This window comes from Artibeus jamaicensis, unplaced genomic scaffold, assembly GCF_021234435.1.
Source record: "Artibeus jamaicensis isolate MK-2021 breed Jamaican fruit bat unplaced genomic scaffold, CSHL_Jam_final contig_851, whole genome shotgun sequence".
NCBI classification, from domain to species: Eukaryota; Metazoa; Chordata; class Mammalia; order Chiroptera; family Phyllostomidae; genus Artibeus; species Artibeus jamaicensis.
In genome coordinates this window covers 18981465-19006770 of record NW_026521986.1, presented here as the reverse complement: position 1 = coordinate 19006770, position 25306 = coordinate 18981465, and the positions used below count along the sequence as shown (strand labels likewise).

Genomic DNA, 25306 nt, shown 5'->3' with positions numbered 1-25306 from the left:
TAGAATCAAGATGTTGTCAGGACTGCGTTCCTGTCAGATGGCTTTAGGGGAGAATGTGCTTCCTTCCACTTTCCAGCTTCTAGAGGCCAAACAGGCTCCCGGACACGTGGCCCCTATCTCCGCCTCCAGAGCTAGCAGCGTGCCTCTCTCTGTCCCTTCGTTCCGCAGTCCCACCTTCCTCTGACTGACTTCGGCCTCCCTCTCCATTTTCGAGGCCCCTTGTGATTACATTGTCCCACCAGCATAATCCTGGATAATGCCCCATCTCGGGTTTTTAATCTAATCACATCTGTAAGGTCCCTTTTGGCAAGTAAGCTGTCAGTCATAGTCACAGGTTCTGGGCATGAGGATGTGGATATCGTTGTGGGGGCTGTTATTTTGTCTGCCACCGAGAATAGCAAACAGCAAGGTTGATTAAGTTTTTCTGTTGGTGAGTTAAATGTTTTGCAAGTTTTAATTTTTAAAAACAATCCCTTTGTTTTTCAAATGTGTTTTTAACCGCAGTAAAAAAAAAAACAATTTTTAGGAAAAGATGAAGCACGATTCTACCCTATAATAAACACGTCCACTTTTATGTACTCATTTGCCCATTAAAGTATGCTTTTTCCTAGTTAAGCATCAGATTTGTCCTGTTGGTGAGAAGCCTCTATACTCCTAGCAGCATGGATAAAGTGGCAGGTCCAGACAGGCTCCCCCATCCAGCTGGAGGGAGGAAGTAACCTTTACTGAACACCTAACCCAGGCAAGACAGTGGGCTGACGAAGCGTTTATACGTGTGGCAGAAGTCACTGAATGCTGCTGGGCAGTGAATCAGTACAGGAGTATGTTTCTTATTTTTAATAAGATAACTTTTGTTACTGAATGCCTACACTCTCAGGCATTGTGCTCAATGCTTTGTACACCACCTCAGGTACTACTTACCACAATCATATGAGGAAGAGATTGATATTATATTCATATTACATGTGAGGAGACCAATAAGAGAGTGTTTGGGAATTTGCCCAAGGCTGTATGCTAGGAAGTGTCAGGAGAAAGTTTCAATACCAGGCAGGCAGGAAGGCCCCAAGGTCTTGTAACAGCCTAGGCATGTTCAGTGGTAGGTATTTGCCCGGATCTTCTGTCCTCTGCTCCTTGTTCCTCGGAGACAGGGAGGGAAAGGAGGGGTGGGGTGGTATTTCTCCACTCATTTGCCCTAAAATGGCAATGCCTTCAGGCCACTGATTATATTCATAGCATTTAAATTCTTTCACCTCTTGTTCATGCCTTACCTTTAGCCTCAGAATTGCTCAGAACTTTCTATATGTGACTGATGAGTCAATTTGCTTCAACTCTTCCCCACATAGTTTTGCAAAACTAACTGGGGATAGCCATGATTACATTGCCTCCATTTGACCGAGATCCTAGCTTGTTGTGGATAAGGGTTTTGACTCCGTGTTCAAACTTTTTCCTTTAAGGCAGCAGTTCTCACAGTGTGGTCCATAGATCCATGGGGTTTCCCAAGACCTTTTCAAGGGGTCTGTGAATTTATAACGATGTTTATAATAATTCTGAGATGTTATTTGCATTTTTCAGTGCATTGCATCTGTATTGATGGCATAAAAACAATGGTGAACAGAACTTCTGACCCTGCAGACGTATATTAAAAGTCACTTTCACTTAATATCTTTGATAAAATAGTAAAAACTAATTTTATTAAATCTTGATTTTTAAGTATATTTCTTTAATATTCTCTGTGACAAATTGGGAAATATGCATAAAATATTTTTGCTCCATACCAAAGTATAATGGTTGTCTTGAAGAAAAATGCTTATCTAGAAAAACAAAATCGGGTGTAGTTTTTTAAATTAAAAAATTAATTTAAAAATCAAAATTATTTAAAAATTTTTAAATGAAAATAATGCAAAAAATGTCTTGAACAAATACTTCTTAAAAACAAGATCCAATCAACATTTGCATGATTGCTACACACCTCTCTCCTAATCCTGGCCCGAGCTCCAATAAAACATTTTTGTATGTTTCCCTTCATTTGCCCATAAGTCTCCACCAAAGCTCTCACTCAGTGTTACCCTAGATTAGTGGTGCCCACTTGTGTTACTGAAAGGCAAGTGGGGCTCTGCTGCCCACCACCACCCTCTGGGCAAAATTCCAGAGGCAAAGGTTTGGTGGTAAAGGAAAGGAGTCTTTCTTCAACGGCTACACACTTTTGGAATAACAGCTTTCCACCTGCATTAGTTACTTAAGCCTATCAATTAAGGCTAAAATCTTTAACTGCTGAGTTCCCCTATTATTCCCGCTGTTAGTTTTTAATTGTCTTATTTTTATAGGATTAGTTTACGAGTTAAAACAGCATAAGATACAAAAGCTGCACAGTTTTGGAAGAATGTCAGGCTTCTGCCTCAGAGCCTGTCCCCTCTAGAAGACCCAAAGAAGAATAACCCTCCACCCTCTGCCAGGCCAGCCTGATCCTAGGCTGCACCCAGGGTTTCTTCTCCCATCCAAAATACTGTCCACAGACAGCTGCAGCAGGATCATCCAGGCAGCCAGGGGGAAGAGAGCCAGAGAGCCAGTCTCCACCCTCCTTTTATTTTAAATCTTCTGTCTCATCATTCCAATGCCTTAGGAGGCATCCAGCTTCTCAGCCAATCCCATCCATTGCCTCAGGCAACCTCCTCCTATGGCCCCTCCCTGTACCTCCCCAGTGATCCGATCAGATCTTTCTGTATTACTTGGGAAAAACTTAGTGACCAGCTCACAGTAAAATGAGCGAGTGGCTGTCTGGTGCTTTTTAGTCTAATTTGACAATATAGAAATGAACTATCCATCAGTTTCTGATTTTCCCACTCTAAAAAATGCTTCTCTTAGCATATTAATTTCTATCAGTCTGATTCTGGACCTATTTGGGCTTTAGTATATCAAGTAAACATTTTTTAGTATGGATAACACGTGAATAAAATGGAATTGAGCAAGCAAGACGTTTGTTGTATTTAAACCTGCAAAAATTTGGAATCTGAACGGTGGAATAGGTAGCAGGTTGTGAGATTCAGCCAGAAAAAAAGGGCTCCATGGGAACCGATGTTTGGCTTCAGCCATTTCCCTAGTCACAAAAGTATCACCAGAATTAACTAACTTCTTCCCATAATGTAGTTGCAGTTTCTCCTTTTCTTCCCATGCTGTTCCCCGTGTCCCGTTTGCCTCTGTTAAATGCCCAGCACTTCTGATCACACATCTCTGCGTCAAGAGAAAGGGAAAATGTGTATCTTGGACGTGTCCCATGCAGCTTTTCTATGCATATCCTTTTATGAGACGATTATGATCTTGGCTGAGGAGAAATAGGTGGGAGGACAATAACGGAGGATAAATGGGACCAATTAGCGTCAGTCCTGGTCTGCATTCCTGGAAGCAGAGTGGAGGCTTACTCAGCCAGCTGTTCCACACCTTAACATCCTGGCTTGCAAAGCGAAGTTAGGAAACAAAAGGTAGCCTGCGTGTGCACACACACGAGTAGGCGGGTGGAGAAATGTTTTTCCGGGATGCTCCTCTTCCTCCCTCCAGTTCCCATGCCTCCACTCGTTGCAGTTTTGGGGGCAGATAGAGTGCAAACAACAAAAGAATTTCTCTTCTAAGCTGTGCCACCTAAGAATAAAGCCCCGGGAGCACTGGGTTTCAGCCTGGAATGGCAATGCACTGTTGGCCCTAATTAAAATGCGAGGAGGCTGTAGGCATGGCGGAGTTAGGGACAAAGAGACTGTCATTAGTGGTAAATCTCTTATTTTTGTGGCATTTGAATGCCAGAAAGTGAGCTGGAGAGCTTAGGGTAACGATGGAGTTGTCTGTCCCCACCCTGGTGACCTGGCTACTTAGTGTACTGTTCATTGAAGTGTACCAAGGTCGACTGGATAACCTGGAGCCACAGCTGGTGGGCAAAACCACTCCAGAAATGCCTGACTCCATCAAGGGAACAACTTTCTTTTGGATTTCAACTAGGGCAGGATTGGAAGGAAATTAAGTGCCAATGTGGTTAGTCTTCGAACAAGAAGATACAGATCTCCCTCAGAAAAAAAACACTAATAAAGTCAATTGAGTGACAAAGCATTTTTATAACTGCATGTATAGGGAAGACAACTAATGTCAACTCCTTGGACCCGAGGATACCAGGGTGAGAGGGCGTATAAAATTAGGCTCCTGGAATCTCGTGTAAAAATTGTTTCCTCCATGTTGTGAAATTCGGTGGAAGCCAAATGTGGGATTTGACTTAAGAAGTCCTCTTTGGATCAGGCTGTGTTGATATTATCTTTGGAAAAATTTGTATTGGAATTTTAAACGTCAGATACTCAAGAATTAAATAGGCCGCGAGAATACTGTTCACATCTCCAGCCTGAAGATGCCATATGATTGATCTGGGTTACATGGTTAAAAACTACCAATAAATTTAACTGAAAACTCTTTTGCTGAATCTTGAACTGCATGCATAGCTATCAAACCCTGAGCAGAATGAAAGTATTAAACCAAATATGCTTCTGGTGAATCTGTTCAAAGTTAAATCTTTATATTGTTTGTTAAAGATTTTTTTTTTTAATGAATCTAAACCCTGGTGGTGGTCTATTCACATTGGGGCCTTTAGCAATAGTGTTTCTCAGTTTTCCCAGTTGCAAAAAAGTTTTCCTAACTTAGAATTTTGCCTTCTCTGGCTTTAGATTTCCACTGGGCACCAGGAAGAATGTAGTGGTCATTTCTAATACAGACTCTCTCAGAGCAAAGGCTGGTTTTATGTAGTTTGTGCATTTTACAAGTATATTGTGTGCTTAAAATATGTTTGCAAATGCATGCAGACAAATTGACTGAAAGAGCATAGTTCCTTCTCAAAATTAAAAAAAAAAATTAAGGCATTATCATCAGCATGAGGCTTCCTGTTCCCTTGTCATTTTATGCACTGACCTTCCTCTGCGGACATGGCAATTTGGCAGCAAGGCCAAGGCTGAATTGGACCCATTATGCAGATACTGCAGGATATGCATAATTACAAACATAAAAAAACTTTTATTTCTGGAACATTTGTCCCACAGCCCCAGCAATACCCTTGTGTTCCCTTGTGCTTCAAATGTCTGTCCTAAAAACTTGGGCTAAGGCCCTCCCATTGTGTCTGGGGAGGCTGATAATCTGGGACCGGAGAAAGAGCTACTTGTTTGGGGGTGGACCAGAGATGATGTCAGCCATTTAAGAGGGAGGCAGCAGTGACAGCTGAAAGACTTAATCCCTAAGAAGACCAGCCCAGTGGTTAATTTCTATTATGTTTTTCATTCTGGCCACTGGGGGTGAGTGGTGGGTGGGGGCGGAATAAGATCCCAAACATTTGGTGACTGTGTAGACAAGGCCCGCTGCATTTGACGTGTGCATGGATTTCCCTTCTCATTGCCTTTTAATACCTTGAATTGTTCTTCTCTGCTTTTAAATGTTGTTAATGACCTTTCCAGAATCCATCTCAGACCTCAGGAATGAATTTTAACAGAGCCCGTCTTCCTCAGGGAAGCCCGTCTGTTCCTCTCCACCTCTTCTGTGGTTCCCAACAAGTTCTTTCCTGCCCGTGCTGTGCCCAGGGCCCCTAGAGCTCTTCTCCGTTTTCACTCAGACCTCTGGAGGCTCAAGCACTTCCTCCCCAGCATCTTCCTGCTTTCAATGTCTACAGCTGTGTCTCTCCCTGACATTAAGTCATCTATTTCTTTGTTCTTGTCTTTCTTCTCCAGTAGAGGGAAGCGACTTTGTCCACCTCATTGTCTCTCTATCCCAGAATAAGGGCCATAGAGCCTAGTGGGTGCTCACTCAGCATTTGTCGGATTAATGAAAGAAAAGTTGAAAGATGTACTATGTGGAACCCACTACAGGATGACTAAGTGACTCCTGTTTATGGGGCCAGTGAGCTGTTAGGTTGAAGGACAACATCCTCAGCAAAGTGAATTTTTTCTTAACAGAATAGGTGAGGAAACCATGCCAGCCTCTTCCCCATCATGCCCTTTTCTTATCAGCTGACTATTATTAGTTTTTGATTTCCCATGATTGCACACACAATGTATATATGCACAGACATGCCATATGCATATACATAGATGCATATACACACAGGTATAATGTACACAAATAAAATAACATATATACTTACAGAAGCACACATATATACATCTAAACATTGGGGCAAAAGTAGGCTTACAGTTGCTCATATGGAAAATAATATAAGAATTAACAGTTCTGTGAACTCGTAACTGTAAACCTACTTTTGCTCCACCCTGTATATATACCAATATATACTTTTTTCCTGGGGGCTTCCTTAAAAAGCACACTTAAAACTGTTTGCTATATTTTTGGTGGATTTGAAGCTACCATCATGCCATGGAAGAAAAAAGGCCTTTCAAAAATGGCTTTTCACAGTTATCTAAAAGGGATCTTCAAATATTTCATTTAGAACGCCAGTTATTATCCTTTTCAGGAGAATGTGCTAGCTCACCTGGTCAGGCCTTGTGGCCTGTCTCACCCCCGGTGTGGGGCACAAAACAATGAACTATCTGAGCATGCATTCATTAACTAGTTCATTCATGCAACAAATATTTAGGAGCTGGGAAAGCAATTATGAGGAAGCTGGCCACAGTCCCTGCTTTCTCCAAGGTGAGGCTGCCTAACAGTTGGGCAATCTGTTGCCAGTGGAGCCTTCTGGGGTGAGGAGGGGGTCCCCCGAACCAGCCCTGGGACGGCTGCTGCTCCTTGCCAGCCGTGCAATTGCAGGGGAGCCACAAACAAAGGCTGGAATTCCATCTATTTTGTATCCATGGATGGGCATGTTTACAGCCTTGGAAATATCATATGGTCCCAGTGAGTAGATGTCAAAGTATAAGTAAAGGACACTACATAATCATGTATGTTAGTATTAAAAATGTTAATCTACCCAGGATCCCAAAGGATAAAAAGAAATTATTGTATTAGCTGTATTGTTTAAGGCGACTACTTGTATGTTTATGATTCATTCGACCAGTGGTGCTCTGAGCCTCTGCCATGAGCCAGTCACTCACTGTCCGTGTCACTGGGGGTGCAGTGGAATATTCGTACCCCATGGAGCTCACTGAGGGAGCCATACCAGGATCATGATGAAGGCGCAGACACAATGCGTTAGATAATGTGGTAAGTGGAAAGGAGAGAAACAGGGCAAATAAAGTGGGATAGGGTGAGAGACCATGTGAAATTTTGTAAGACCAGGGAGTGTCTCTCTGTGTTGTATGTTTTGAATGAAGACTTTAGAGAAGGAGAGGAGTGACCTTGCAGAAAGTGGGGAAGGAGCCTTCCAGGCAGAAGAAACTGTAAGTGATGAAGGAATGACAAGTAACAAGTCTCTGGGGGATGGTCGTGTTCTGGTGTGTGACTGAAGTGGGGGGAACTGGGGAGAAGGGAAGGAGATAAGCAGAGACATCCTGGGGACTCAGACAACACCGGTCCTTAAAAAGTACAGTGAGGACTCGGACTTTTACTGTGGGCGAGATGGGAAACCATTAGAGGGTTTTGAGCAGAGGTGTGGTAAGATTCGACTTAAGTTTGAACAGGTAATTCCCTTAAAACTGTGTGGCTGAGGACAAGTGGGGAAGCAGGAAGACCAGGTGGGAGAACACTACAATAAGCCAGGCAGGACAGGATGGTCTGGGACCAAGGGGGTAGCTGGGAGATGGTGGGAAGTGACAGGATTTCAGATAGAGTCTGAAGGTGGAACTAACAGAGGTGAGGGACTAAATATGAAAAGACTCAAGGGTGACTGGGAACTTTTATTCTGAGCATCCGAAAGGATGAAGGAGCTGGTGTGGAGTGTCCTTTAGTTTCGGACGTGTAAAGTTAGAGATCCAAGTGGAGCCCTGACCTGTGTGGCTCAGCCGGGCATCGTCCCTCAAGGCGGAAAGTCTACGGTGTGACTCCGGTTGCCTGTGTTGCAGGTTTGGAGAGGCAACCAGTCAATGTTTCTCTCTTGCATCTGGGTGTCTCTCCCTTTCTTTCTCTGTTTCTTCCCCTCTCTGTAGAAATAAATAAAATCTTTAAAAAAAGAGGGAGAGAGAGATCCAAGTAGAGATTTCAAGTAGATTTGGATGTACGGATATGTCTGGAAATAGTAACAACTACCACTTAACTCTCTTGGGTACTTTGTGTCAAGCACTTTTCCAAGTGTTTTGGTCATTATTAACCTTCCCATCTCATCAGGTGGGTACTGCTTTTCGCCCCATTTACAGGTGAAAATGCAGAACAGATAGATTAAGTAACTTGCTCTAGGCTATAGGGCTGGATCCAGGATCCTTGCACATAACTTCAAAGGAGGGGAAGAGAGGCCAGTTTCTACCTTTGATCACTTTTTTTCCTTGCTGGGTGCATGTGGCTATGAAGCCCTGGAATGAGGGCATGGGGCTGGTCTCTGGTCCGGCTACCAGAGGTCTGGCCCCAGGAGAAGAGTTCACGGCCCAATAACTTGAACTAATTTTGTGGCCCAAGGGCATTCAATTCAGAACCTCAATAAAATGATGTATCCAAGATTACTAAGTGAACAATTAAAGTCTATTAGGCCAAATGAGAACAGTTTGTGAGATATAGGGACTTTGCCTCTCCCAGCTGCATTATTCCTTGTTTCTCTTTCAAGGGAAATATTAATGTTTTATCTAACAAATGTAAAGAGCTAATGTGAAAATATAAATGATTAAAATGGCTTTTTTTTTCTGAGTAACTGAAGTTTTTGATGTGTGGTTTTAATAAGACTTCTATTTTTAAGGAACATATTTTAAATGTATATTAAGTTGTATATTTTAAATGTATATTAAATTTTTATTTTTTAATAAAAGGAATAGTTTTACGGCATATTAAATTATAAAGAACAATAGTACAACCCATCACCCAGTTTAATAAATGGACTGTTGTCATCACCCAGAAGCCCTTGGGTTTCCCTACTGATCACTTCTTTCAAACATCCTCTTTCCTCCCTTCTATACCACCACTTTTCTGGGTTTGTGATAATGATTCTTAAGATTCTTAGTAGTTACCCTACCTACATGTGCATTACACTTTATTTGTATAAATGGAATGATACTCTGTGTATTATCTCATTCATGCTTGCTCCTTTAACCCAACATTCTGTGAGGTTTTTCTATGATATTATCTGTAGTGTAGTGATAGTTCCATTAATTTTTATTGCTGTGAATTTCATCATCATATTAGTATACCACAATCCATTTATCTCTTCTGTTATTGATGGATATTTGAGTTGTTTCTACTTTTTGGGAATTAAGGATGTGCTTCAATGAGCATCCTTTTTGTTTTTTTCTGGGAAGAGTCTAAACATAAATCCTGGAATGTGTGTAAGCGGTTCTCCTGTATGAAAAAATCAGAGGGAAATCACTGTGCTGTAGTGTGCGTTCATCTTCAACTTTATCGGAAAAGACCAATTTACTGGTACTTTCTTATCAGCCATATATAAAAGAATCTGAGGTCTTGCTGCCTCACCTGTACTTGGAATTATCATTTCTATTTTTGTCATGTGGTGGTAGGGAGAACAGGAAGTGGAGAGAGTATTGGTATCTCTTGTGGTTTTAATTTGTATTTCTTAGATTACTAATGAGGTTGAACATCTTTTTCTTTTTTCATTTAGATTTTTTCTTTCATAAAATATCTATTCAAATACATATGTATATTTTTACTTTTTAAATTTTTATTTTAATTGTTGTTCAAGTACAGTTTTCTGTCTTTTACTCCCATCCCAGCCCACCCACCCATCTCTCCCTAGTTCCCTCCCATTTCCACCCCTCACCTAGTTTTTGACCATGTGTCCTTTATATTTGTTCCTGTAAACTTTTCCCCCTTTCCCCTGAAATTCCCTCCCCTCTGGTCTCTGTCAGCTTGTTCTCTATTTCAGTGTCTTTGGTTATATTTTGCTTGCTTGTTCATTTTGTTGATTAGGTTCCTGTTAAAGGTGAGATCATATGGTATATGTCTTTCACTGCCTGGATTATTTCACTTAGCATAATGCTTTCCAGTTCCATCCATGCTGTCACAAAGGGTAGGAGCTCCTTCTTTCTTTCTGCTGCGTAGAACTCCATTGTGTAAATGTACTATAGTTTTTGGATCCATTCATTTACTGATGAGCACCTAGGTTGCTTCCAGCTCTTGGCTATTGTAAATTGTGCAGCTGTGAACATTGGGGTGCATAAATTGTTTTGGATTGGTGTTTCAGGATTATTAGGGTGTAATCCTAGCAGTGGAATTGCTGGGTCAAAAGGCAGATCCATTTTTAGTTTTCTGAGAAAACTTCATACTGTTTTCCATAGTGGTTGTACCAGTCTACAATCCCACCAACAGTGCACTAGGGTTCCCTTTTCTCCACAACCTCCTCAGTACTTGTTTGTTGCTTTGTCTATGATGGCCATTCTCAGCAGTGTGAAGTGGTATCTCATTGTGATTTTTTAAAAATATATTTTATTGATTATGCCATTACAGTTCCATTTCCCCCCTTCATTCCCCTCCACCCTGCACACCCCCTTCCCCACCATTCCCCCCCTTTAGTTTATGACCACGTGTCTCACGTTCTTTAGATTCTATATTCCCCTACTATTCTTGCCCTCCCCCCTGTCTATTTTCTACCTACCATCTATGCTACTTATTTTCTGTACCTTCTCCCCCTTCTCCTTCTCCCACTCCCCTGTTGCTGACCCTTCATGTGATCTTCATTTCTATGGTTCTGCTCCTGGAATCTAGCTGTCTTCTTAGTTTGCTTTTGTTTTAGGTGTGGTTGTTAATAACTGTGAGTTTGCTGTCCTTTCACTGTTCATCTTTTTTATCTTCTTTTTCTTAGGTAAATCCCTTTAACATTTCATATAATAAGGGCTTGGTGATGATGAACTCCTTGAACTTGATCTTATCTGAGAAGCACTTTATCTGCCCTTCCATTCTAAATGAAAGCTTTGCTGGATGGAGCAATCTTGGTTGTAGGTCTTTGGATTTCATGACTTGGAATACCTCTTTCCAGCCCCTTCTTGCCTGTAAGGTCTCTTTTGAGAAATCAGCTGACAGTCTGATGGGAACTCCTTTGTAGGTGACTATCCCCTTATCTCTTGCTGCTTCTAGAATTCTCTCTTTCATTTTAATCTTGGCTAATGTAATGATGATGTGCCCTGGTATGTTTCTTCTTGGGTCCAACTTCTTTGGAACTCTCTGAGCTTCCTGGATTTCCTGGAATTCTACTTCCTTTGCCACATGGGGAAATTCTCCTTTATTATTTGTTTAAATAAGTTTTCCACTGGTGGCTGTTCCTCTTCCCCTTCTGGTACCCCTATAATTCGGATGTAGGAACGTTTAAAGATGTCCTGGAGGTTCCTTAGCCTCTCCTCATTTTTTTGAATTTTTGTTTCTTCATTCTTTTCTGTTTGTTCATTTTTTTCCTCCTTCTGGTCCACTCCTTTGATTTGAGTCCTAGTTTCCTTTCCATCACTATTGGTTTGCTGTGCATTTCCCTTCATTTCAATTAGTTTAGCCTTCATATGTTTCTCTAATTTGTGACTAAAATCAACCAGTTCTGTGAGCATCCTGATCACCAGTGTTTTGAACTGTGCATCTGAAAATGTGGCTATTTCTTCATCGCTTAGATTTATGGTCTCTGGGGCTCTGAGCTGTTCTTGAGCCATGTTTTGATCTGTTCATGCCTGTTACATTAGAGGAGTGGAGCCTTAGTTGTTCACCAGGGTGGGGCTACCCAGGTCACGGGTTTGTGACGCTGTATGTGGGGGCGGGTCAGAGAGGGACAATGGTGGTCCCCTCTGCTGCTTCCCGCCACTGGGGCCTGCACATCAGTCTCACTGCTCGCTCCTTCACTGGTTTATCTGCGCGCGAATGTGTGACTGCGGTCAGCCCTCAGTGGGTCCAACGCCTTGTGCGCTCAGTGGGTCTGCCCACTACTCCACACCTGGGATCCGCCCACGGCTGCTGGCACACCTGGGTCGAGTGCCTGGGTCGGTCTGGTGGATCTTTCCTGCCTGACCTCGCTCTGCTGCTGGCTCTGCCCCTCTTACCGGTTTGGCTGACGGGTTCGTTGTTGTTAAGACTTTTGTATAGTTCAATTTTCTGTGGTTTGGCTGCGTTTTTGTTGCTAAAACTTTGTTGTTTTTAAACTTGGTTGTGGGAGAAGGTACAGTGCTTCCACCTACACCTCCATCTTGGCAAGTCCCCTCATTGCAATTTTAATTTGCATCTCTGTGATAGCTAGCGATATTGAGCATCTTTAAATACGTCTTTGGATCCTCTGTATGTCCTCCTTGGAGAAGTGTCTGGTCAAGTCCTTTGCCCACTTTTAGTTGGGTTGCTTGTCTTCTTAGAGTGGAGTCATGTAGGTTCTTTATATATTTTGGAGATTAAACCCTTGTCTGAATTATCATTGGCAAATATGTTTTTCCATATGCTTGGTTCTCTTTTTATTTTAATACTGGGTTTTTTTAGCCATGCAGAAGCTTTTTATTTTGATGAGATCCCATTTGTTTATTCTTTCCTTTATGTCCCTTGCTCTAGGGGACCGATCAGTAAAAATGTTGCTGTGTGAAATATCTGAGATTTTCCTGCCTATGTGCTCCTCTAGGACTTTAATGGTGTCATGGTTTATATTTAAATCTTTTATCCACCTTGAATTTATTTTTGTGTATGGTGTAAGTTGGTGCTCGAGTTTCATTTTTTTGCATGTAGCTATCCAGTTCTCCCAGCACCATTTGTTGAAGAGGTTATTTTTACTCCATTTTATGTTGCTGCCCCCTTTGTCAAATATTAATTGACTGCTATTCAAATATATTCTTGTTGGAGTATCTCTTTTTTCTTGCTGATTTCTAGGAGTTTCTTGTGGATATAATATATGGTAGGCATTATTTCCTACCCTGGGGACAATCTTTTCACTCTCTTTATGGTGCCTTTTGTTGAAAAGAAGTTCTTAAAATTCATGATGTAAAATTTGTCTGTTTTTCTTTTATGCTGAGTGCTGTCTGTGCCTTGGTGAAGAAGACCTTTCCCCGTCCTGAAGCGATGAGCATATTTAGTTCTACATCTTCTCAAATACTTCTTGCATAGCATTTTCCACTTTGACATTTGGTCTACTTAGAATTGATTTTTCTGTATAGTGTGAAGTAGGAATCTAATTTTTTCTATATAGTATTTTCCCAGTTTCATTTCTATTTTATTTATTTTAAATGTATACTTATATTATTACAAATCTTACTTCATTCATACCTGAATAGTATGATTCTGCTTATTAATGTGAGAAAAAGAGACATTCAGAATTTTTATTGAAAATGCAATAAATCTATAAACCAATTTGTGGAGAATTAACATCTTTAACACATTAAATCTTTTGATCCCTTAATGTATTTCTCCCTTTATTAGACCATAGAGGAGAACTAAACTTTAGAAAAAGTTTAAACTTTAAAAACTTTTTTAAACTTTAGAAAAATTCCGGAGGCCTTACACATCTCTTGTTAGGTTTATTACTATTTACGCTTCATAGTTTCCGTTACTATTATAAATGCTATCTTGCTTTAAGTTTCATTTTATAAATATTTCTTGCTGCTGTTCAGAAATGTTCTAAAGTACCTTGTTAAAATTTTTACTTTGGTAATTTATCACTAGGATCTTTTGGGGGGAAGTTTATGTATACAAAAGTAGAATCTGCAAATAATGAATTCTCTTAAATTGTTTTTTTTTTTACTTTCTTCACCCAATCCAGAGCTAATTCTGCAGTGTAAATGGGTGGATTTTTTTTTAGCTCTTTGGTCTGCCACTAAAAATGGAGGAAATGTGAGGGTAAGAAGGAAACTGTAAGACTCATGGATTTGGGTTCGAATGAAACTGAAATCTAGTTTAGGAATAAAAGTAAACCCTAAAATTATTGCTATCCTTTAGTGAGATTTTAGTTTTTGATCTGAGGGTCACGAGACCTCCGACGACTGATGTCAGCCCTGGCGCACTCTGGGGTCTTAGCTGCTTTTCCCTGTTCTGTATTCTGAGTAGAACTGCTAGCAAACAAAAAACAAGGTTCAGCTGCCTGTCACCACAGAAACCAAACTTGCGAGGAGGGTGCTGATGCAGAAGGAAAGTGGTTCATGTAGGTTCCACACAACCTGAGAGAATGGTGGAGTCACTTCTCAAAGACCATTTCTATCTCCTCCTCAAGTTCACAGTTCTTACTGAGTTAGGGAGAGGAAGGCTTTTTCCCTAATCCAATTATCTTTCTAGCGTTTAGTGCATTCAGGATCCTATCTATTCATCTCTCTAGCTTCAGGGTGGGCTTGGGCTTTATCCATTCATTGTTCTAGCTTTCAGCAAGCTCAGGGTAAGACTATTGCCATGCCTCGGTCTTGGTCAATGGGCAGAGACTCCCGTAGTCCTCCACGGACTGTTTTATAGTAGCAGTACTGCCTATACTTCCTTGCCTTGGGCAGCTGTTGAGATTTCATAGGCTTTGAGAAATACCAAAGTAAGATAAGCTCTAACTTGGGTGGTGTGGCCCAGAGGATTGAGTGCTAGCCTATGAACCAAAGGGTGGCTGGTTCAGTTCCCAGTCTGGGCATATTCCTGGGTTGTGGGCCAGGTCCCCAGTAAGGGGGTGTGTGAGAGGCAACCACACACTGATATTTCATTTCCTCTCTTTCTCCCTCCCTTCCCCTCTCTCTAAAACTAGTCTTAAAAAAAAAAAAAAAAACTCTTAAAAAAAAAGACAAGCTGTAAAGGTAAGCAGAGTATAACTCTTTATAGTGAATGCTCTTGGTTTGTGATTTCTCCCCAGGCCAACCATTGACGATGCCTTGCTGGACATGCCCTTCCTTCAACTCTCTGGGCAGATGCCCTTTGACCTCTGAGAGCAGCTGGACCACACATTCTGAAGACACCAGCAGTCCTAGCTGCGGCCCCTCGTACACAGACCTGCAGCTCGTCAACGCGGAGGAGCAGCTGAGTGGCAGGGCTTCTGGGGCCGACTCGACTGGTAAGGTGGAGCACCAAGCTGGAGGGCTTCGAGAATCACTTTTGGTGACCAGTTGCCACTACTCAAATCTCTGCAGCGAGGCCTGTTTGAATAATGAGTTCAGGTGTGATCAAGTAGTGCAAAAGCTAAACTCCTGAGTGGTTCAAAATTGGATTGGGAGTAAACCATGTATACCGACTGACTGATTGCTTGGAAGATGATGGATACTGGGAAACCATTTAGCCATATGTCTTAATGTGTCATTTTCCGACAGTTTGGTACAAGTACTATTCCCTGTCAATGTTATTTCTCTTTGAACAACAACCGTATGTAATATGTACAGGGCTGAATTCTTCATCCTACCACCCACACATGCATTCCCTCTGCAGCAAGAGGGAGGTAAGTTTAAGCAGAGAAAAAGTAAACATGGTGTGAAGCGGAATGAGAATCAGACTCAGCCACTGTGTCTAGACTGCAAATCATTGTGCAGTTCTGCTCACTCTGTTGTGCCTGAGTAGAGCTCTGCACCAGCATGCAACCCTGCTCTCCCATTGATTAAATTTCCAGTAGGTGTAGGATGGAATGCCTGCTGGCTCTGTGGGTGGAATATGGGCCTGTCAACAAGCGCCGTCCTATGTGCTAGGGTTAGGGTGGTTGGAAGGCTATTATGTGTTCTTGTGTATTCTTGATGTTTTGGGCCCAGGAGATTGTTTTTCTCTTAAAGTGTTGGAGTTACTGGTGGTTTTTCTGTGGATGAAATTACCCAGTGTGTTCAGCGATATCTGTTTTTCCTTCTCAAATGTTTCTAGGAATTTGTCTCTGGATCATTTTTTCAAACTTGGGTAACATGGCCCCCATGCTGTGTGCCATTGGGGGGCGCTCTACAAGGAGAAAGGATTCCAACAGGATTTAGCTTTGTATTTGATAATCTTGCAGTGAATTCTAGTTTATCACAGTCTCTCTTTTCATGAGCTACAGTTTTTTGGTTTGTTTTTTTTTAAACCTCACCTAAGGACATGTCTATCGTTTCTAAGAAGACATGAAGCTATGTTTCTTTTTAGCATTTTGTTTTCACAGACAGTCTCTTAACTCTGGTCATCCCCATCCGTGCTGATGAGCCAGCTGGTGGCTGAAGCATGCTCCTCGCCCCCATCTGCACTGTGGAGAGTGTTTCGTGGGTGGGAAGGCACAGTCAGGAGCTGAGGCTGCGCTCACCCCCTTCTTTGCCTCTCCTGCTCTCAACCACCTTCCCAGGTCTTCCCATAGAGGCCGCAGGTGGTGGACCGGTTTAAGGGCACAGACTTGGGAGTGGTCATCAAGGATGCAGCTTCTTCCCTGGCCCACCCCAGGGATCTCATTACTGTAGAGAGGTGGAGAATGGGCTCCTCGCTGCAGGGGAAGTCAAGGTGTCTAGGTTCAGGCTCTTTCTTCAGTGGTCTCTCTACTAGGTGAAAATTGCTTCAGTTCCTGAAGGTTCCAGGGTGAAAATCAGAGCCCCAGCCTGAACTGGACAATGTTACTCTGCCTCCAGAGCTCCAGTTATTTTTAGTCTCCTTTCTAACAGTGTTACAGTTCACACTGAGAAAGCCTCCTCTCTGTTGCTGCAGTCAGGGTCCTGGCAGGAAGCGAGTGGCACTCTCAGAGGGTTTATCTGGGGTATCATGAGAGGACTGTGTACACAGGCAGCAAGGGCTGGAATCACGGGAGACGGGCTGCCGCACAGGTGCTCTGGCAATAGAAGGGACAAGAACCACTGCGAGGTTTGGCAGAGTGGGGAGAGAGTAGGGGATAAATACCCAAGTTCAAGCTGGAGCTTCCCATCAGCAGATCCCAGCTGAAAGCCACGCAGGGCCACCACGAGGCCACAGAGCAGGTGAAGAAAGGTGGGAAATGGATTTGAGGTCACGGGTGGAGGTGAGCAAATAGAAAATCGCCAGTACACGCTAATCTCCACCAGGAAGTAAATGGCCCATGGGCTGGGGTCACGCCACAGCCAGGACTATGCAAATCCAGGACTCAAGAATAATGAGTGATACTCTTAGTTCTCTCCTACAGCTACAGGGAGGCTGGAGGTGTGGCCTTTGGGCAACCGTCCTCTTTTGCAGAAGTAGAATGATCACAACCAACACTTACTGTGGGTATTACCTCTGGCATTTACGACAATCCTGTAAGGCTGGCATCCTTCTCCCCATTCCCTAGTCGATTCTGAGTTTGTGGAAGGTTAAGAAACTTCTCTAAGAGAACACTGCTAAGATATGAATGAACCTGGATTCCAAAGTTCAAAAGTGTTTTCCAGTGGTTCCCATACCTGGTGGTGGCCCCAGAATCATCATCATTATCACTTTGCTATGTGACCTTCCCGACCTGTACAGGTAAAAATAGAGGGGAGACACACACACACACACACACACACACACACACACACACACACTGTTGTTGCCTTGGGGGTTATTTTTAACCTAAATAAGATCAAGGGAATTTTAAGTAGATGTGTAGCAGGAAAGCTTGAGGAATAAACTGATGTTTCCTTATCAGATATGAGTGTTTACAGATAACTGCTGTACGCCCACAGTATCGTGTTATGTAAGCAACTTTCTAGACACTGTATTGTGAAAAGAAATACCCTCACTTTTTAAGGAGGCAAGGGTCCAGGTTGGCTCAGGGGCTGGGGATTGCGTCCATCTGCTTATGTTGGAGCGGGCCTCTGTGTGTCACGTCCACTACCCTGCCAGGCCCCGAGGTGGCCAGCGATGTGCTCCAGGACCCCGGGACAGCGAGAGCCCCTCCCCAGGCCATGTGGCCAGTCTGGATGCAGCCCCTGCAGTGGGAACCTTACAAAGCTCTGCCTGAACACCCTGACCTGTGCCATCAGGGTGGTATTGTGGCTTTGAAAAGCCGTCGACTCATCCTGAGTCTCAGGGTACATGGAAGGTAAGAAAAAACAAGGTTTAGGAGAAAGACCAAAGTGCTCCTGAACCTCTGGCATCTGTTCACCCACACCAGCAGTGGGGGGTTTATACAGGCTTTCAGTGGAGCTATTGTGCTCTTCAAAGAAATCCGGCACCAGGCCTGTGGCTGTGGCTGGGGTCCTGGAGAGCCCTCCTTTGAGGCTGTGGAGCAGGTTCGCATCTGTCTCCATCTCCTCCGGACACATCATCTCCCCAGAACTTCCTTTCCTCATCTGCGAAATGGAGCTGAGCATCCCTGTCCAGGCTGGGCCGCGTGTGTGCAGGTGCTCTGCACAGTGCAGAGTGCTGTGGGAGTAACGGATAATTCCTGACCGAATAGCTCTGGGCCTTGTTTCCCTTTGACATGGGAAAGGAAGATAGTTACCTCCTACTCCTTTCTTGCCTCAAAAAGGGCTGTCAGTGACAGGCGTGGTGGGATGGGATCCCAGAAGGGCTTTGTAGCCCTCGGCAGTGAGCCCCAGGTTAGTGCAAAGGCCTATGGGGACTTTGGCGTGATTGGTTTCAGTGCTGACAACTTGGGGCCTTTTGGGGAACTGCCACCATGTGGAGACGTTTATCTGCCCCCACTCCCATGCCTTGCACAGGGAAGTAGAGGGTGAAGAGTTGCTCGGGCTGTCCCGGGTTTTCCCTAGCAGGTGCTCCGGGATTCACCTCCTGTGTGGGGTGGGGCTGTGGAGCCCCTGCTGGGCCTGTTTACCTACCAAGGCCCCATTACCCTGTTCAGTTGCTCTGCCCCTGGCGCACCCGCTCCCTGTCGTCGGGGGCGGGGTTACGCAGGGAAAGGGCAGTCCCGTGGGGCCATCCTGATTCGCGGTGTAATTGTGGAGGGAAAGACTCCGTGATCAGCCTGTACTTTCTTCTCATTTTCTCACCAAGGGGATAATTAGGAGGAGCGAGGCAAACAAGTCTTCTCACCTTGGCTGAATCACAGGTGTGCGTTGGAGCTGGAGAGCCGTGTTGATGTTTGCTCCGGGATTCATTTCTCCAGAGCAAACAGTGGGAGGATTGGGAGTAAGCAAAGTTCCTACGCTTCCTCTCTCACCACCGCCTGCCTCCCCAGGGTGCCCTGTGCCTAGATGACAGGTTCACCCTTCACAGTCAGAGTAGCTCTGTCATGCCACTGATTTTCTATGGGTGAATAAACAGTAGGAGAGTCAGAGGGAGTAAAAACAAGCCCTCTGCCTTTGAAGTCCATTGCAGCCAGCAAAGAGCAAGCACAGAAATGTTTGCAGTACCCTAGGCTGCTGTTAAGTGGTGGGCTTCAGTTCTGGGTTTGTTTGTTTTTTAAAGCACAATAAAAGTGTAGATTTAAACATGGGATTAGAATGAACAGGCATGTGTGCAACAGTGAGGAACTCCAGGGCTTGGTGAAGCACATAGCAGGTGTTTAATAGTGGTCTGGTGAATGGATCCAGAATGAAAGCAGTGAAATCGCAGGTGGTGAGTCATCTGCATTCCAGGCACCTGTGTCTGATTCGGGTTAAGATCTAGTATTTCTCCGAAGTGTGTCCATGGAGCAGCCCAAGAAAAACCAGGGTGCTGGGGCCCATATGTACGTATGAATCTATGTATATGTATAATTTATGCATATGTACATGTACACGTATATATGTCTATATATTTATATGTATATATACATATATGTCTCTCTGTGTGTGTATATAAATTTAATCTTTCACTAACCCATACCTCCTGCCTGCTCACCTGATGTACACACCCAAACACACAAGTGGCAGATTTGACTTGGAAGTGCATGCCATTGGTACAGTATTGGGAAATCAGAAAAAACTACTTTGACAAACCTTCCTGGATTTACAAAGTTAAAGTTGGCCTTACTGTGTATCAGGCTTTGTTATACCTCCTGGCCTTTTTTTTTTTTTTTTAAATCCTAGATTCAGCAGACCCAAGATTACATTTTGCCAAACTTTCTTTGATTTTAAACTGTCAGGGGCTTTAGCACAAATACAGACCAGATGTTCTTGATTCGTTTAAGTGATCACAGTGGAGGTCTGCCAGAGCAGTAGGATGTCCCCAGGGATTTTGGACTCATGTTTTCCCTCAGAAACAAGTGTTTGTGCTGGGGAGAAAGCTATGGATTTGAGATCCCAATTTTTGTAAGAAGAGCTCTTGAGATGCTCAGAAAATTTCTCCTGTCATTATTGGTTAAAAGTGATGATACGAGAGCATCCCCGGGGCTCCTTGCCTCTTTATAAGGCGTAATGTGTGTCTCTGTGGCCTTGTCATAACCCTACTGCAGCTGGAAGAGCATTAGACCAGATTCCGGGGCTCAGATTCCCAGTAAACTGGCATTACCATGTGCATGATGGGGCTACAGGGGTTTCTTCTTGTTCTTAAGGTACATTTGTGTTTTGTGATTATTTTTACCTTGGAATATATTTTGCTTGGGAGACAAAAATAAGTTGTTTTAAGAATTTCTTCTCCTAGCTACAACCCTGAGTCGGTTCTCTCCTGAGTTTTGCTCCAGGTCACATCCCCATACCATCTGTTTGATCTTGGGTAGGAGTGCTCCTTGCATGAAAGTCATCTCCCTCTTCAACTCGGGTCCTCCAAGGCAATAGTGATGTTTTCATTCTTGGCTTGTCCCCATGGTCTGGTCTCCGGCACTGGGCCTGGACCGAGGGAGGTGTCCAATGGCTATTTTCAGTTGTATTTCCACTTTCGACCGCATTGCAGCAGCGCTATGCCCTGGCCTCCCAGCTCAGAAAACAAGGAAAGCTTCCCTCAGTATGCCTTGGTTCCAAGTCTTGAGTCTAGAAAGAGAATTGAAAAAAAAATAAGAATGAGTTCTTTGGTCATAATTTTGAATTATTGTGCTGAATATTTTAAATGTAGGTCATCAAATTCCCTTGTGGAAGGATGGGGTCTCTCTCTTAAAGGAGCTTTCCAGGTGAGTTATCTAACATTACTGCTTTGAATGGGATTAGGAGTCACTCAACTAAAGCTCTTGGGCAAACCATTCAACACCCAGCAAACTCAGGCTTCACAAAGAATTCTGAGCTATCTTTTTTCGATAAGATGTTAACTCTGTCTCAACAAAGGATCGGTTGCTGTGGGGTCTCAAGTGTGGAAGGTGATTAGCCCCAAAGCCTCTGGAAGTAGATGTCTTCTTATTTGCTTTAGGATCACAGTGATTGATTTGGATTCTTTAACTATCATAGCCCTGTGAAGTTACAGGAAATTTAAGAGATTTTTTTCATTTTTTGGATGAGAACGCCAAGCCCAGAAAGTTTAGTCACAGACCCAGGCCTTGTAATTCCTTGTCCCTTGCCCAGTCTTGGAATCATTTGAAACCTAAGAGATCGTTGCCATGGCTGGTGTGGCTCAGTGGATTGAGCATCGGCCTACCAACCGAAAGGTCACTGGTTCAATTCCAGGTCAGGGCACAAGCCTGGGTTGTGGGCCAGGTTCCCAATTGGGGACGTGGGGGAGGCAGCCAGTTGATGGCTCTCCTTCTCTTTCTCCCACTGGCCCCCTCTCTAAAAATAAATAAATAAAATCTTAAAAATAAATTTTAAAAAATAATAAAATCCTAAGAGAATGGCCTTGGTTGGTGTGGCTCAGGTAAACCAAAATGTTGTCAGTTCGATTCCCAGGCAGGGCACAAGCCTAGGTTGCGGGCCAAGAGGGAACCCATTACATCGATGTTTCTCTCTCTCTCTCTTTCCCTGTCCACTGTCTTTAAAAATAAATACATAAAATCTTTTAAAAAAAACCCAAAAAAACCCTGAGAGATTGGCTAGGCACAACTGGTCATTTTGTATTTCATTCCTCTTTGAGTGTTTTCATTTTCTCCTTGTTCCCCCTGAATTAAAAAATAAAGCCTCTTTTTTTGAGGGTTCTGTTCACTTACGAAATAGTAGTTAAAAACAATGGAACCAATGGAGATGGAAACCCTGAGATCCAAGAAAACATTCTTTTTTTTTCTTCATAGTACATTTGGCCCATTAATGAGATGTGCTCACTGAAAGTGTCTGGACTCAGGCTAATGTGTCTTAGAGCATCCATTTCCCTTCGGGGTCACGAAACCATGTGGGGCAAAGTTGGGGGCTTTGTCATTCCTTTTGGGGGCTCTTTTACAGTGAGGTGCCGTCCGTCTTCTCGGAGACCTGTTCTTACCCCCTGGCGTTACCAGGGCATCATTTACAGGGGCATCTCTTCCTTCCGTTCTCAAATACTTAGAGCTTTACGATGCTCCTTGTTAATATTATATTAGTATAGGCTTTCTTCAAAAATGGGAGTTAATTTTTCATGTTTATTTCTAGGGAGAGAACGAGTTCACAACTTTACCTTGGGTCCAGTGAGGAACAGATTGCACTACCATAAAAGGACAGTTGTCATTGGTAGAAACCACATCTGCAGTGAGCCTCAAGGCCAAATTCATGTTACCACCTTGTGGTTCATCTGGAAATAGGAATCAGTGCTATACACAGGGTTATGAGGGTGAACAAGATGCCAGCCCTTCCCCATGGCAGCACCGAGGGTGCTGATCGTCTCTGTGACAGTGAAACGGACAAGTGATTTTCCTTAGTCCTGCGTGGAATGCTGTATGTGTCTGTTTGCTGGGGCTGCCGTGACAAAGAACTGCAGGCTGAGTGGCTTAACCCACAGAAAGTGATTTTCTCATGTTCTGGAGACTCAGTGTACGACCAAGATCAGCTATCCAAACAAAGTTGGATTCTTTTGAGGCCTTTCTCCTATTTCTTCACATGTTCTTCTTGCCTTTGTGTTTCTTGGTGTCCTGATTGCTTCTTCCTGTAAGGACAGGCCCACTGGAGTGGGTCCTCTTTTGAGACCCTGTTTCCAAGTGCAGTCACACACCGAGGCACTAGGGGTTAAGATTTCAACAAGCAAAGTTTGGGGATACACAAGTTAGCCCATAACACTAGGCAAATACAACTTAGAAGTCCTCTCTTTCCCTGTGCAGAATAGCCTCGTTGACAGTATAAACTGTCGACATTGCCTTTCTGGCGGCATCAGTTGCAGTGCCACTTGGTGTAGACCAGGGGTGTCAAACTCATTTTCACCAGGGGCCCCATCAGCCTTGTGGTTGCCTTCAAGGGGCCAAATGTCATTTTAGGACTATATAAATGTAACTACTCCTTAACTAGGGGCAAGGAACTCAGTGCTGCCACTGGGTAGAAACAAGGAGCCGGACCAGATAAAACAAGGTGGAGGGCCAGATTCGGCCTGTGGGCCTTGTGTTTGCCACCTGTGGTGTGGACACTGGATTTTGGATCTGACACTCCACTCACAGCCTATGTCCCATGGCCAGAGTAAGGAGAAAAGAGTTGTTAATGCTTACTACACCCCTCAGTCAGCCTGTTTCCTGCTTATCTACAGAGAGGACTGCTGGTTCACCAAGGGCCTGGTTTATCCTGCTGGACTCACTGGCTTACATGACAATTCAAAAGTCACAAAAGAAGAAATGCAAAGAAGTGATATGAAGAGGTAATTAATCCTCATAATTAGCTGTGCAAATTAAACAAGTATTTATACGGTCTGTCCAGAAAAGGTCCAGCCATTGTTAATAGAACAGTTTGTGCAACATCAGTGTAACCTGGCAGCCAAGGAGAGTGGACTGGAATGTGAACAATGATGACTTTGCTGTACTAGTCAGTGGGGATGTTGAGTGTGTGCACTGTGTAGCTATTGCATTCAAAATGACTGAGCAAGTAGAGCAACACATCTGCATCAATTTTGAGTTAAGCTTGAACATTCCTCCATGGAAACTATTCAGATGATTCAGAAGGCCACAGCTATGGACAAGGTGGTAATTGGCAACTTCATCACGACAATGTGCCCACTCATGCAACACATCTCATGAAGAGTTTTTTGTTGGAACATCAAATCACCCAGGTGACTGCCTCCTTACAGCCCGGATTTGGCGCCCTCCAACTCTTGGCTTTCCCAAATTAGCATCACCTTTGAAAGGGAATCGATTTCAGACAGTCAGTGAGATTCAGGGCAGCTGATGGCAATTGGGAGAACCTTGTGAGGTCTCAAGGTGCCTACTTTGAAGAGGACTGAAGCATCATTGTCCTGTGTATGTGTCTTGTCTCTTGTATCTTCTTCAGTAAATGTTTCTATTTTTCATATCATGTGGCTGGATACCTTCTGGATAGACCTGGTATGTCAGCTTAGTAAAGTTGAAAGGAATTATCCTGTCCAGCGGTAAGGGTGGAGGGTTGGGAATGTGCAGGCGGGGACTGTGGAAAGGCCTCTCTGGAGGGCATTCTGGCCATCGGTGTCAGTTTAAATGTCATGCTCTTTAACTGTTACCTTATCCTGAGGAAATAATTAGACACATGCCTGTGTGTGCAGTGCCGCACTGTTTATAATGGCAAAAGCAAACAAACAAACCCAAAACATCCAACCAAATACCAATTAAAATGGAATACTGTGTGGCCATGGCAAGTGTTGCTGTTATATTGTGCATTGAGAAAGGTACGTTGCAGAATAGAATGTATCATTGTTTTGCTGTATTGGCCTCCATATAGTTTTGTTATATTAGCACGTGTGTATGTGTATACACATATGTACATACATACATATATACCTTTCTGTTTCTAAGTATATAGAAAAAAGTTCAATAGCATATATACCCCAAGCTGCTAATATTGATTATCTTGGCATAGAGACTTTTGTTCCTTGTTACTTTATCTCTATAAAGTCTGAATTATTTATAATAATCACAGGATCACTCTAAAACTCAGAAAAAATAAGACTGAAAATGTTTCTATTTAAAAGTGAAATTAAATGTTACTGGAGCTATTTACAAGTATTCTTTCATGATGGGTGTGTTTGTTTGGGGGCCGGCCAGTTTGCTCTGCAGGGAAGAGCTAGTATTTCAAATATTGCCATCTTTGTGAGAGAGCAATGTGTTTCTGTTTCACTTTGTCTAATGCCGTCTGCTACTCTTTGCAGGCAGAGGGTCTGATATAATGGAAAGCTGTAGTCTTCTGAGTTTCACAGACCAGAGTCAAACACCAGTTCTCCTATTCCCCTGCTCTGTGATATTCAGCCACTTATTTAACCTCAATGACCTTTAATTTTCTTGACTGTGGAATGAACATAACAAGGATAATCTTGAGCGTGCACATTTGTCCTGAGGGGTATACGAGACCAGGTGTGTGAATTCTGGAATATAATAAAGAGCAGCCATTAGAATGATAACAATATAATATAGCTTTCAGAATTCCTCCTATTTTAGAGCTAGGATTGAGTCTGTGGGAAGAAGATGTTTTAAAGTTCTAGAAAACAGCTAACTTGAACCCAAAAGTTCTATTTTACGTCCTTAGCTAGTTTTTGTGAACTACCCTTA

At 43.2% G+C, this 25306-nt stretch overlaps 1 protein-coding gene across 2 annotated transcripts in view; it reads left to right on the top strand.

Annotated features, from left to right (window-relative positions):
* Positions 1–25306, top strand: part of STON2 (stonin 2) — a 120237-nt gene that overhangs the window by 32423 nt on the left and 62508 nt on the right. For both annotated transcript variants that reach the window (XM_037154797.2, XM_037154795.2), the window contains exon 4: positions 14819–15016. In XM_037154797.2, coding sequence (XP_037010692.2) covers positions 14819–15016 — 198 coding nt within the window. The remainder of the gene's footprint in view (positions 1–14818; positions 15017–25306) is intronic.